This window comes from Macadamia integrifolia, chromosome 2, assembly GCF_013358625.1.
Source record: "Macadamia integrifolia cultivar HAES 741 chromosome 2, SCU_Mint_v3, whole genome shotgun sequence".
Taxonomy (NCBI): Eukaryota; Viridiplantae; Streptophyta; class Magnoliopsida; order Proteales; family Proteaceae; genus Macadamia; species Macadamia integrifolia.
In genome coordinates, this window is record NC_056558.1 from 8,143,885 (window position 1) to 8,157,865 (window position 13,981).

Below are 13,981 nucleotides of genomic sequence, written 5' to 3' on the forward strand. Positions count from 1 at the left end.
CATTGTATTAACTTCTTTAAAATTCTTACCATTCTCAGTAATTAGACTTTTGGATGTAATCTTATTGAACTTTTTTAATGGAAGAAAATGGATTGCGAAGTACAGTCAATTTTAAAATCTAAACTGCAGTTCTTCATCAGTCAGCTTGAAACACTATATAGTTCCTTCCTCCTGGACTCCAGAAAGCTGGAGAGCCAAACTTCCCTCAAAATTTCAGATTAGACCTTAAGGAAATCATAAAAACCTCTATAAGTCCCCATCCATATGGTCCAGGCAATAGCGTGAAGGACCTTAGAGCATTACTTCTATAAGAATTTATCATAAAGGGCCATTCGGTCACCTGTCTTTTCTATTCGTCATGGAAGTTTGTATCAACCCGAATTGTGTATCAAAATGACATGTACATGCTGGGAATCCACGCTTAAGTAATGATCCCACATCAGATGTGAATACTCAATATGAGAACTTGGAAACTCTCTTCATAATAGCTAGCAAGAGTGAGTTCAACCCAAAGTCCTAATACATAATAATAGAAATGGAGTCCGGTGTGCTAATTTGCTTCCAAGCAAAGTTTTTTGATAAGAGCATTAACACGAGTGAAAATTATGGAACTTTCGCTTTGGGAAACAAAAATCATAATTTTCTACGAGGACTTGCTTTGCCACGCAGTTAAACTTGTGCATAAAAATAGTTTTCCATTAGGGCCTACGGTTTCTTCTGAACAATCAAGCATTCCTCCATCTAGCAGCAGCATGAGAGTGCTCCAACTTGCTATTCTTGGTGGTAATATCGTCAGACTGGGAACTAGTTTTGGCCTCCAGATGCAGTTTCCAGATAGGTCTCTGTTTTGAGGCAAACTTGAGCCTCAGAAGCAATGAATTTGTCATGACCCCTATTGAACTCAAGCCCATTAGAGCTCCAGCAATTGATGGAGTCAGCATTGTCCCAGTCACTGGCAGCAACAGTCCAGCAGCAATTGGAATTCCAACCTGTAACAGTTTCAGCAGTTTTAAGACAAATTCTGTAAACAGAAACAAAGTAACATTTCTGAAGAACTAAAGTAAAAAATATGGAAGCATATGGAGAAAGGAAAAAATTGGGGGGATGAGTGAGGATGGTGCATCCAGACTATTCCTCATGGTGTCTTGTCTTTCCATTCTTGAGATATCCAGACGTATTAGACTTCCCTTCAGCCAGGGAATCATGAATTGAAATGTGACCTCATTGGTGACGAAGGACCAATCAACCCCACTAAGATTTATAAACTAAAATAGTTTTGATTCCCCTTTCTAAAATGAAGAAATACTCGAGACTCCTGTGAAGTTGGAGACCTTAAAATCCATCTTCCTCTTTTCTCAACATTAGACATCCCACAACTATACATTAGACATCCCACAACTATTTGGGGGCCTTTTCTAAAATATTCCTGCAATCAGGTGCTAGATTTGCCAGAATTCAGATCGATGCATTTCTTTTGATGAGTCATGGGAAATCACAAAATCAAAGCACTTACTTCTCATTGAAAAAAAAAAGCACTTATTGAGCACCTGGAGGCTGTGAGTTACAAAATCTGGCCTAGCGGGAGAACTGCTACTATAAATTAGAATTCTCTCATCAGTTAAGAAATTTTAAACCGATCTTGATTTCAATGAGGGGAGTCCAGTTCTTCCAAAAGCAGAGCTCCCCCTCCACATTCCCACCCCCAACCCTTCTTTCCTGATTTGATAGCACGACTCAAGTTTGTTCAGTGGCAAAAAAATCTTACAATATTATATGCAAATGCCCACCAAAGATTCTGCTTCACAGTGTTCATGGTTAATCTGCTTAGCTCCAAAGCTTCAAGTAACTGCATGAAAGTTATCTAGATGTCAGTTTCCAATTGGATAGTAGAAGGACCCTCATATAAAGCAAGCAAAAGTTACTAAGAGTATAACACTAGAGAAGAAAAAGAACCTTCAAACATCAATACCTGAAGAAAAGAAACATGAAAATTTGAGTTGGTAACATGGAGATGAAACTATTGAAGCATTACAAAAGTAGCAAAAGCTACAATATTTCCAGAAGTAGCAAAAGCTACAATATTTTTCTCACATGTAGAACGTTATTTTTTAGTGAATGAAGAACATGTTGCCTATGGAATTAGAACGGGGTGGATTATGTAGAGGGGCCTTCTAGGTTGTAGGGCAACCATAGGTAGCAAAAGCTATGGATGTTCCTTCACTCACGGAAAGTAAATTGTTAGATAATTGAAGAGGATTTTTCTTTCAGAACGAAAGTAGGGTTGATGAAGTAGAGAGTGCTTCTAGAATGTTGGGTGACCAACAGACAGCAGTCAAGTTGAACAATTTGACTTTAATATTTGGACTACAGCAAAACTATATTAAAGCTCACTCCATAAGCGTTCAGTATATCAATGATATGATAATAGAAAACTTAACCTGCCATGTCAGAATTATCTTCGAAAATGACAAAGATAGTGTAGAAAGGCATAGGTCACTGCATCAGCATGGTGTTTAACTAGTGGAAAATGAGTAGCCAATCTTGGCGGCAAAGATCATCAAATTCTGAAAGGGATGTAGGCCATACAACTCTAATTCTTGAGTAAAACACAACTCAGCCTCGTCCCGACTAAATGGGGTTGGCTACATGGATCCTCTTTCACTAATCAACTCTATTCAAGGCCATACTTGATACCAACCCTAAGCCATGCATGTCTTTCCTCACTTCTCATAGACGGCTAGATTCATTTTAGACCTGCCCCCTGGCTCTTTTAGCTCCTCAAATACTCTCCTCACTGATGCATTCAAAGGTCTCCGTTGCAAATGTCCACGCCACCTCAAAAACTCTCTCAGCTACTTTGTTTATATGTTCTTTCTTCACCATCCAACATTTAGCTCATACATGATTACTGGACTTATAACTGTCCTACAAAATTTTCCTTCGAGTTTGAATGGAAATACATTAATCACACCACACTCTAGAAGCAACTCTTCACTTCTTCCACAATCCACCGTACTCTTATTCTTTATGCAACATCAATCATTATTTCTCCTTCTTTATTTATGATTGAAACCAAGTGCCTAAAATTATTACTATGGAGTATCTCACTATATCAATTTTGCACCACCTCAATTTTATTATTGTTTTTACAAACTTACTCTCTTTATATTTTGCTATTTTTACACCATCTTAAAACCTTCTGAGTCCAAGATGGATCTCCATAATTCAAACCACATTTATCCTTGCTTTTGTTTTATATACCAAAGCTATATCATCAGCAAAAAGCATACCTTATCCTGAATGTCTATAGTCAGCTCACAAAAATGATTAGCGCAAACATATATGGGCTTAAAGCTGACCCTTAACTTATGCACACATGTTCACTTGAAACACTTCTTTGCCAACCACTTAATCTCTCTCTAGAAACTCCATCATAAGCATTATCCAGATCAACAAAGTCCATATTTACTCTGATTCTTGAGTGAAAGTTGAAATTGCAAGGTTGAAGCCCAGAAATCTAACTCAACCTCTGTTCTATGGTGTCCATTGACCAAGAAAACGGAAGGCCATCAGAAACAGCAATGATCTCAGGCAGAGTATTGGTAAAGTAGCAATTTTCTTCTGAAACTGGCAAGTGAAACTTTATGCAGGGACATCTCTAAAACTGCCTTGCATTATGAAGCAGACAGTTAACACCCGGGGGGGGGGGGGAAGCTGAAGAGTAAACATGTTAAGATGGAAAAGTGGCACCAATGAATGCAAGAATGAAGAGTGACATGGTTGTAGTTGATGGTGCTAATGAGGGTATGGTAAATGGTAACACACAGGAAAGACTTTCTTATAATTAAAAGAGACAGTGACATATGAATTAATAGAACCAAGATACAGTAGAATTAGGGTACAAAATGGCATGTCAGATTCATGATCCACTTCGACCTGCACCCATTTAACTGAACTGTATCTTTAATTAGGTAATTTCAAAATTTTGGGTTGGACGTAGGCTGGAAAGTTTGGATCTTTACTTGGATCGAGGATGGGTCCAGATCTTGGGAAGGATGTTGCTGGTAATATGTCTGTTACATATAAAAGTGCTTAAATTAAACATAAATACCCAGTTATGACCAGAACTTGATCCATATGGCTCTGCATCAGATTGGATCCCCATGCATGGATCTGAGTAGGATTCTGATCTGGTCTTGCTCAATGAAAATTTGGTCCTGACGGGGATCCCACCCTTTTAATTCCCCACAAGTGAATTGAAGTCAGATGATTTTGTGCAGTTGACTCCAAGTAGCTGCGGGAAAAGCCTTGATGCATAGACTACTTCCAGTAAGAAATTCCACAAAGATTACAAGATCATGAAGGAGGGGTTAAGATCACCATTTGATGGTTTCCTCCTACAATTTTCCAGTGACAGCATTCAACAATATATGAGGATCAGGAACTTATTCTTTTGCTTGCTTAAAAGATGGCCAAATATTCCAGTAGTAACCAAAACCCACCGCGCCCATTTTTCTTTCTTCCCAGGATAGCATTGTATATGCCACTAATAGATTGCACCATATTTCATCCAAAAATAAAAAAAAAAAGACCGCACCATAAGGTCTAAATGGTAATACATTTCTCTCAACTTGTGACCTTAATCAGTACATGCAAAGACAATTATACTGCATACTGTTGGATTTGTGAGTTTCAAGTTTTTTTGGCCATGTTTTCATTTAAATTTCAAATTTCACACAAGAAAAACAAAATCTAAAAGAAAAGGAACCACAGTGTGGTCTATATATCTTCCCTTTCTTCCTCCACCCCTTTTCAGACAGAACGGGAAAATTCAAGTGACAATCATTGAAGAACAGAGGCAATACATGTGTACCTGAAATTATATCTAAACAGACTCTATCCATCCAAAGGGGCATAAAATTCTCCCCCCACCACCCCCCCTCCCAAAAAAAAAAAAACTATAGCATAAAGATATAGTAAAAAGTAGGTACCTGCGAAAGTCTGTTACCCATAAGCACAATTGGTGACACCTCACTGGCAGCTCCAACACCTTCTCCCATGGCAATTCCAACATCTGATGAAGCCAAGGCAGCAGCATCATTAATTCCATCACCAACCATAGCTACAATTTTCTGGTCCTTCTGTAGTTCACAGATGAATTGCTTCTTCTCATCTGGTTTGACTCCTGCTAACACCTGCCATCCACATTGCTTTTCACATTTAATGGCATAGATCACATTGGTGCAATTTAGAAGCAGATATGAGTACGACCCAGATAGTGGAAGGTCTAAACAGGGTTGATATTGCAAATGTACTTGTGAAGTCGCATGGTTTTAAATACAAACATATTTTAAATGCATTAGCTTCTACTTGGAATATGTCAACTGATGCTATATTTTCACAACACAGGACCAATTTGTTCCCCAACTCTGGTAAAACTTCATTTAGGCTTTCCAAACCAAAAACAACCAATTTGTCAGCTACCTCTCGCATCAAATTTAAGTAGTGAATTAAGGATTGAAGATAAATAACTCCCACTTTTACAATGATAAAATAAGAAAATTTGTCCACATCTTAACATATTAATTTCTCTACATAATTGAAGTAAATATGCCTCACATCAAGATCTATTAATGCATCTGCATAATGTTAATAGATATTACATGTTGGTGTAATTTTGAAAAAATGGGGAAAATCCACCTCTTCCAAAACTTCATGGAAGATAGATATTTGCCTATTTTTCCCTTTTTTTCACGTGATTGGACAAGTCTCAAGACAGCGTGAATCATCAATAGATAGGAAACTCCTGCATACATTTCTACCAAACTCTACAGAAATTACATTAGAGTAAGAAGTTACAACAAATAAGGATAAAGTAAGATATATTAATACCTATAATCACCTTTTCAGAATCATTTGAATTTCATTGAATTGCTAAAACTACTAATTGCATATTAAAAGGATTCGTAATTGCCACAACACGATAAAGTTCTACTTCTAGCTTTTGAAATTAAAGCCAAACTTGTGTCTATTTCTTCTTACTTGTATTGACTTTCTAAGGAACAAGCATATTTTCTCTCTCTTGTTCGAGCCTCTCCCGTTTTGGGTTAGGTTTTTTATTTTTTCTTTCTTTCTTTTCCCCTTTTGAGGCTGTTGTTCGTTCGTTCGTTCCTCTTTGGCAATGAATTCTTTATTCACCCCCCCAAAAAAAATAAAAAAAAATAAAAAAATAAAAAAATTTCTAGCTTTTTGAGGAAAAAACATTTCGATCTGCAACAGAAAATATATAGTTTCGTCCAAAATTGTTACCTTCTCTTTGGCGATACCAACAACAGATGCCACGTATTCAGCAGTGTGCTTTTTATCCCCAGTCAGCATGTATATTCCTACTCCTTGCTTGGATAGGGATTCAACAACATGCCTGGCATCTTCTCTAATCCTGTCCTCAAAATAAATGAGGCCTGCTAAAACACCATCAACTCCTACGTATACAACAGATTGATTCTTCAACTCTTCTACTTCTTGAAAAGGGTTCTTATTAACACCATGCCTGCAAAGAAAAAAAATAAAAATGATTCACACAATCTCAAGAGAGTGCAGAGCTAACAAGCATACGAATAATTTTGAACACAGATTGATCATTCAACCTAAACAGATAATAAATTTCCTGGGATGATTCCAATTCCACTGGAGTTCATATCTGTTATTGGTCTTATGGTCAATATGACGCCATAATGGTAAATGTGAACTTAATCAAGGAATCTAAATTGATGTAACCCTCTTGGAATAAAACTTAATTCAACTCAGCCTTCCCATTGCAACCTTACCTGCAGTTATAGTATGCATTAAACCACCCCCCCCCACAAAAAAAAAAAAAAACCTCGTTATTATTATTATTATTTCAACTTAGAGGAGTTTAATGGGTTCCCTTGAATCTTTTTAGGATAAAATCAAACTGTTTCTGTAGAGGAGATCCATGAGTTCCATCTAATCAGTAGTGTAAGCAGAGTATGTCAGTAGATGACATATGAAGCATGCAATGAAGGCTGATAGCATTGAATTAAAACATTTTCTCCTAAAGAACAGTTCTGAATGGAAGGGAATCAATTATGTAACTATAGTAACGAAAACTTTCACCTAAAAATGAAGAGATAATTGACCTACCTCCGAACCCAGTCTAATGTCCCAACAGAAACCTTTTTCTGCTCAATGGTTGCTACTGCACCAGATCCAGGTTCCTCCATAAATGTTCCATCTGTTACCTGGTATAATAATTTGGATTAAAATAATTAAAAAGAAGAAGAAGAAATAATTTATCTCTAACACAGAAGAAGAAATAATTTATCTCTAACACCCCAAGGAAGATTTTAGCACAATAACCAAAAAGAAAATCCACAGAATGCCAGCAATGAGAGACAGCCCTATCCCAACTTATATGGGGTCGGCTACATGAATCCAAGCAAGGAGACCATATTGGCAGGAAAGGAATCACAGGTAGATCCTGACCTTCCGCGGAAAGTCTCCAGACAAGACACCATTATAGAGCTGTACTTAGGAACAAGAAGCATGGAGAGTTGCTAACAAACAATGCACAATGACCAGAACTAATGATTCTGCCTTCATTCATACCTCAGATTGAGGCTTATTCTGTGGAGCTCCATAACCATGAGGATAATGTATTGGCAAGAATGTTAGACCATAAAGAAGCTATCAAATCCCATTTATGTTGGGCCAGCCTCTTTCTCAGGTTCCATACTTTGGGACTTTATGCTCATAATGACGTATGCTCGCTTTTTTGGTACTCCGGAGAGAAACAAATCTTGATCAAACCATATTTTCCCTATGGATACAATCTGCTCATGGTAAGAGTTCATATGGGTTCAACGTACTTTTATCTTCAACCAATGGCCCAGCATTCAATGCGGTTTGAAGCATGAGGTTGCCTAGTTTCTCCCTTTACGAATTGATGATGAACAACTGAAGGTAAGACATGAAACTATTTGCCCCAAGCAAGTCAATTATGCTGAAGTATTCTCCAAATGACTATAGGAAAGAAACTAAGACTGGGCAATTTAGGATAAGAAGCAGAAAAGGCATAGGAGAACTTAGTCAAAAGAAAAACTTAATTTGGTAATGGGAGGTTACTGAAAGCTCTTCCATAAACTCATCCATTTTGTATGATTTTGGTGCCATTGGAAAGGATATTCAATTACCAGATAGTCAGAGACAATGTCATTATCCTGAGTTAATTTAGGAGAGGTATGACAAACAATGACAAGTATCAGTTTGCACTGGGAGTTTCTTTTATTTATTTATTTTCTGCGATGTCTTTGGATTAGTAAGCAGTCTGACGTTGAGTCCAATTGGGTGGAAGTAGGACTGGTTTGCTACCCCTCCGCCTTTAAGGGCCCGTTTGGTATCGTTCTAAAAAAAGGTTTCTGGAGTTTTTTCGTTCTATTGAAACGAAAAACAGAATCTTCTGTTTGGTGCACTTATGGTCCGTTTCTGTTTTTTTGGAACAAAAAGTGAAAAAAAAACTGAAAAAACGAGATTGGACGGAACTCCAAAATGGAGTTCCGTCTTCCCAATTTCGTTCCATTTTACAAAAAAAAAAAAAAATCCCAATAAAAATCTGAAATTTTGAAACACCATTTTTTCGTTTAAAAACTGCGTTTTGACACAGAAACTGAAATTTTCGTTTTTGCCACGAAACGGCGTTTCTGGAACAGAAACGATACCAAACGGGCCCTAAGTATGTGAGTCTATAGATTTTAACTTTAAAGAGAAAAAAGCAAATTATTTAAGTCAAGAAAAGTTAAATAGTTTCCAATTTAATAATCATAACTTTGAAAGATTTCTTCTGCTAGAAATTGTGGTAGATTCCGAGAGCTTCACAGGTATTCTTGTTAAAACCTATCATATCTTTCTTCTTTCCTCGTTGCTTAAAATTTTCTCAGAGTCTCTGTTTTGATTTAAAAATATTAAGGCCCAACATATATACATTGTTGTTGCCTTAATTCATCATAAAATCCAGTTGCAGTATGTAATGCATTGCTTTATCTACCATGGATTAAACTCTCGTCGTAAAATCCAGTTTCAGTTTATCATGCATTGCTTTCTCTCCATGAAATTACAAAACTTTTGAGTACTTTGCTTGCCCAAAAAGGTAAGCATATGCATTTGGAATATAAACTGCGAGTGTAGAATCTAAGAGTTAGAGAAGGAGAGAAAGGGAGTGGAAGATTGTTTCTTTCAGTTAAAAAAAAAAAAGGTTCTGGTACACTTCTTCTAAACTTCAATAAATCATTCAACTAGCATATTTTAGAAACTAGGAAGGAAATGATCAGGCCAATATATGAAAAACAATCTCATAACGTCATAGTAGCCAGAGATTTGACAAATCATGAATTGCGACAAATGAATGCATTATTCACAAGAAAAAACTGAAAAAATTAGTTTAACGACAGGACAAGGGAAAACATGAGATTAGGGAGCATCAATCTACAGCAGTTGGGGATTACCTTCACATTCTGACAACCAGCAGCCTTGGCAGCTTCTACAATAGCTTTTCCAACTGGATGAATTGTATTTGAATCAACTCCAGCAGCTAACCTTAGAACCTCAACTTCTGACCATTTCTGGTTTGACTTCTGACTGGACCAGAAGAATATCATTCATTTTTATGCTAACAGCAAATCCTATACATAAATTAACATTATGATCCACAACATTAATTGATTTTTGACATGCATGATTCGGGACATTGATACAGAATCCTTTAATTCCACAGAAAAGGACAAAACTACACCACTAATTCAAAGGAGCCCAGAAATAATCTTGAAATCTACAATTTAGGAAATATATATATATATATATATATATTGGAACACGGATAAAGAATCCTCTTGTTCTACCACAGAACTATCTTTCAGATGAAAAAAATAAACCAGAAGATTCATACATACCACACAACAATGGTGGCAAAAATATTCCTCTTCTTGAGCTTAACTTGACCTTTGGAAAGTTTAAACAATATGCCGTAATAACACAGCAGATAGGCCAGACAAATCAAATGGAAAAAGCAGATAGTAGTCAAAGTTATGCTGAAAAGTACCATATTTGGGGGGGTAAAGGATAAAGAAAAGCCATTCAATTTCATTACTGAGAATTCCATACATCTCTTCATCATCATATATCATTCTTATGTCAGTGAAAGTAAAAACGTACAGCAATTGTAATACATTGATTCTTATACTAGCAGCTTAAAATTTTTAAACAAGATTTTAATATAACAAGCTTGCTTGGTACATAACTTCCATGGACACAATTATACTCTAGACCAAGAGTGGCAATTCCATTATCATGTGTCTATAAAACTAGACTTGATTTATTTATAACGTTCTAATTTTTTCATGAATCAGTTCATAGGCAGGCTTAGAACTTATATGAGCATCTGGATTTTCATCTAGGCACTAAAGTCTATACTATCTCCGCAACTGCTTCAAAAAATTAAGGGAAGTTGGTAAAGCTTCGAATTTCAGGTGTTCTTCTTCTCCTTTTCTAATGTGCACATTTCACAATAAGGAGATCGAGTCAGAAAAGATGATAAATAACTAATTTAAAAAATTCGTTACACAAGAGACAAGACAAATTTTTTTTTTTTTTTTTTGTGGGGGGGAGGGGGGCATGGAGGATCAACCATCAGATATTCATGGCAATCCACTCCTTTAAATATCACAATTCTAATTAGAGGTCTTAAGCTTCTCTGTTGTTTGCACCAAAAGAAAAAAGCTTGTATTTATTTAGTCAACAATATAGCCTACTTATCAAATGGACTATATGTGTGGATATTCAGAGTAGTGCAGCATTCTGTAAATGCATTTAAAATATTGAACATCCACTCAACCTTGAATTTTTGTCTCCATCACATTCAAGAGTCATCACTTTAGTCACAACAGGTCTTCCTATCGTCAAGGTCCCTGTCTTGTCAAACACAATTGAGTCCACCGATACAAACTTTTCCAAGACATTCCCACCACGTAAAAGCAATCCTCTTGTTGCCCCTAGTGAAGTTCCAACCTAGAGAAGTATTAACTCAAATGAATTAAAATGTGATACCAAATACAAGTATAAAGACTATAAAACTTCATTGCGATCTCAAATAACAAAGGAACTATTAAAATGGTTACCAACACAGCAGTCGGTGTTGCAAGGCCCAGCGCACAAGGACAAGCGACAACCTGAACTTGAGAAATAGAAGCCAGTGTTAAAAGAATGTTATATAAAATAGAGAGCAACAAAACTCATTTAATAGCATGAAAAATGACAAAATTTATCAAACTTAAGAAAAGTCTAAATGATAAAATAACAAATTCCAGTCCCTAACTCACTACAAGTCTTGACATCACTAATGGAACATCACTGATGAATATGTCATTATATTATGTGAACGTGTGTGCTCACACATCACACACATGGTATCAAGTACCAATAGGGTCAATACATATCAAGACTGGCCATGTTGATACGATACAGAACCAGTACATAAAAGATTCATGTACAGAGCCAATACACACAGATACCGGCCAATACAGACCGATACACTCGAGACACAGCTGAGCAGCCTAAACATAAAAATCATAGTTTCTGAAAGAAAACTTCTTCCTACTTTGATTTTTTTGGCCATAACCCAAATAGATCCCATCTACACTCAAGATCAACATAGGGGGTGATTAAACAAGCAAAAATGTGCATTAAAGCTCATCAAATTGCAGATAGGACATCAAACAAAGGGTTGAATTATGTTCTAAAAAAATTTGCATGAATCATAGTTTTTCTTGCTTGTTTTTGCCGAGTATCACATCCAAACTGATATAGATGTATATCATCTTGAATGATTTGTGATTTATAATGAATAATTATTTGTTGCTAAGTACTTATTATTACAGCTACATACTACCTCAGGTTTGTTTAATATGTTACTAGTAGTAACTACTAATGATGATAAAACAGTTCTAAACCTCTTACTCAACATGCGATTTTCAAAACAAATATATGCATTCTGGAAATAACAAGGGAGCATTTGATGCACACCAATTTACTGAAAGGAAGATGAAAATTTTCATTTTAAAGTACAAAAGTACCCTGTGCACATTGAATAGAAGATGTAGCATAGGCACATGTATGCATAGTATCCATTATCAATATCCTTTTGACGCAGGATCAATCAGATCCGATGGATCTGCTTGACCTGCGGGTAATGGGCCCACCGAATGAAAGAGTTCCCGATCTGATGGAAAGATATGAGCCAAATCTGATCATAGATCTAACAGTCAAATTTGAGAGAAAAATCATTAGATGTGAATAAACAATTTCCAGAATAAAATCAATCATAAAATATTTAAACGATTGAATTTGATGAGGTGGAATGGAAGAGGAAAAAAGGATCAATGATTGTTATGGGAGAGAGAAAATAGGGAAGCTCCTCTTTGCCCTTATGGGAGCCCTCCCCTTATTTCCTTCAGGCTCTCTGCCCATCATTGTGCCCCTATGCTAGACAATCTTAGGAAAAGGCTTCAACTCTGGAAAGGCAAGCTCCTCTCTTTTGCTGGTTGTCTTACCTTGATTAGATCGGTCCTCCAGTCCATGTACCTATACTGGTCTGGTACCTTTGCCCTTCCTGTTTCAGTTATCAAGACCTTTGAAGGTCTCCTTTGCTCCTTTCTCTGGAAGGGCTCTGATTCCTCTAAATTCCTTAGACCCTTAAGCTGGAAGAAAGTTTGCCTTCCGAAAGCTGAAGGTGGTCTAGGGATTAGAAGAATCAAAACCACCAATTCTGTTGAGATCCTCAAGCTCATCTAGAAGATTGTGTCCAAGCATAAGAGTATCTGGGTTGACTGGATTTACTCCGGTCTGCTCAAATCCAACTCCCTTTGGACTGATCCCTCCATCTCTGATGCTTCCTGGATCTGGTGCAAGATCCTTTACCCCAGACCCCCTGCCCTCTCTGCCATCTTCTTCAAGATTGGTAATATCTAGTCCACTTCCCTCTGGAAGGACCCCTGGCATCCTGTGGGCATTCTCTCCCACATCATCCCCCCTACTCTTCTGGCCTTTCCTCTAATACCTTAGTCTCCTCTATCCTCTCCCCCTCCGGCTGGTCTCCTCCCAACTCTCCTCCTTCCCTTCTTGACCTATGGTCTTCCCTCCCTCCCCTTCCCCCTGGCCATCGTGGGAGGACAGACAAATGCATCTGGCTTCCCTCCTCAAATGGAATCTTCTCTTCTGCCTCCGCCTGGTCTTTCATCCGAACCCCCTCTCCGATTGTCCCCTAGCACAAGGTAGTTTGGTTTAAAGGGCACATTCGCCGTCATAGTTTAACACTTTGGCGATGCCCATCAAACTACCTCCCCACCCAAGCCTTCCTCATCCATCGTCATATCCCAGTCAACTCTGCCTGTTGCCTTTGCCCCCTGGGTATTGAGGACATTCCTCACCTCTTCTTCTCTTGCTCCTTTTCCTCCCTCTTCTAGAATATTGTCCTGTCCAAATGCTGGCCGACCAGAAGGCCCATTCTCCCTTTTCACAGGAAGTGGAACTAGATTCATATGACGTTCTCCGGGCCCTATATTTGTGATTCCATTGGTAAATTAGCCTTCCCCGCCACCATTAACCACCTCTGAATGGAACGCAACATTCGTAGATGGACTTCCAAATCCCGTTCTCCGGATAAGATTTGGAAAGCTATCTTCTTTGATGTCACGTCTAAGCTACATTCCTTCATACCCACTCGGTCCCCCGCACCCCAAGAAATTCTCTCATCATTGCCTCTTGGAATCTGCAGGTTGACTTCATCCCCCCCACTTGATGGCTTCTCAGTTTTGGCCCCGGCTCTCACTCCCCCCCCCCTTTTTTGTAGCCTTGTTGCTGATTAAATATTGTTCAGTTGTAATTTTCTTTTGCTTTGGCCTTTGTTTCCTTA

General features: G+C 37.6%; 1 protein-coding gene across 1 annotated transcript in view; it reads right to left on the bottom strand.

The window, feature by feature from the left end:
• Positions 1 to 459: 459 nt before the first annotated feature.
• LOC122071912 (copper-transporting ATPase PAA1, chloroplastic) overlaps positions 460 to 13,981 on the bottom strand; it is a 35,463-nt gene continuing 21,941 nt past the window's right edge. Inside the window, exons 10-17 of the mRNA XM_042636388.1 lie at positions 11,190 to 11,240; positions 10,907 to 11,079; positions 9,522 to 9,654; positions 7,165 to 7,262; positions 6,310 to 6,550; positions 4,992 to 5,195; positions 1,766 to 1,846; positions 460 to 989 (exon numbers count right to left, since the gene is read on the bottom strand). Coding sequence (XP_042492322.1) covers positions 726 to 989; positions 1,766 to 1,846; positions 4,992 to 5,195; positions 6,310 to 6,550; positions 7,165 to 7,262; positions 9,522 to 9,654; positions 10,907 to 11,079; positions 11,190 to 11,240 — 1,245 coding nt within the window. The 3' untranslated portion in view covers positions 460 to 725. The remainder of the gene's footprint in view (positions 990 to 1,765; positions 1,847 to 4,991; positions 5,196 to 6,309; positions 6,551 to 7,164; positions 7,263 to 9,521; positions 9,655 to 10,906; positions 11,080 to 11,189; positions 11,241 to 13,981) is intronic.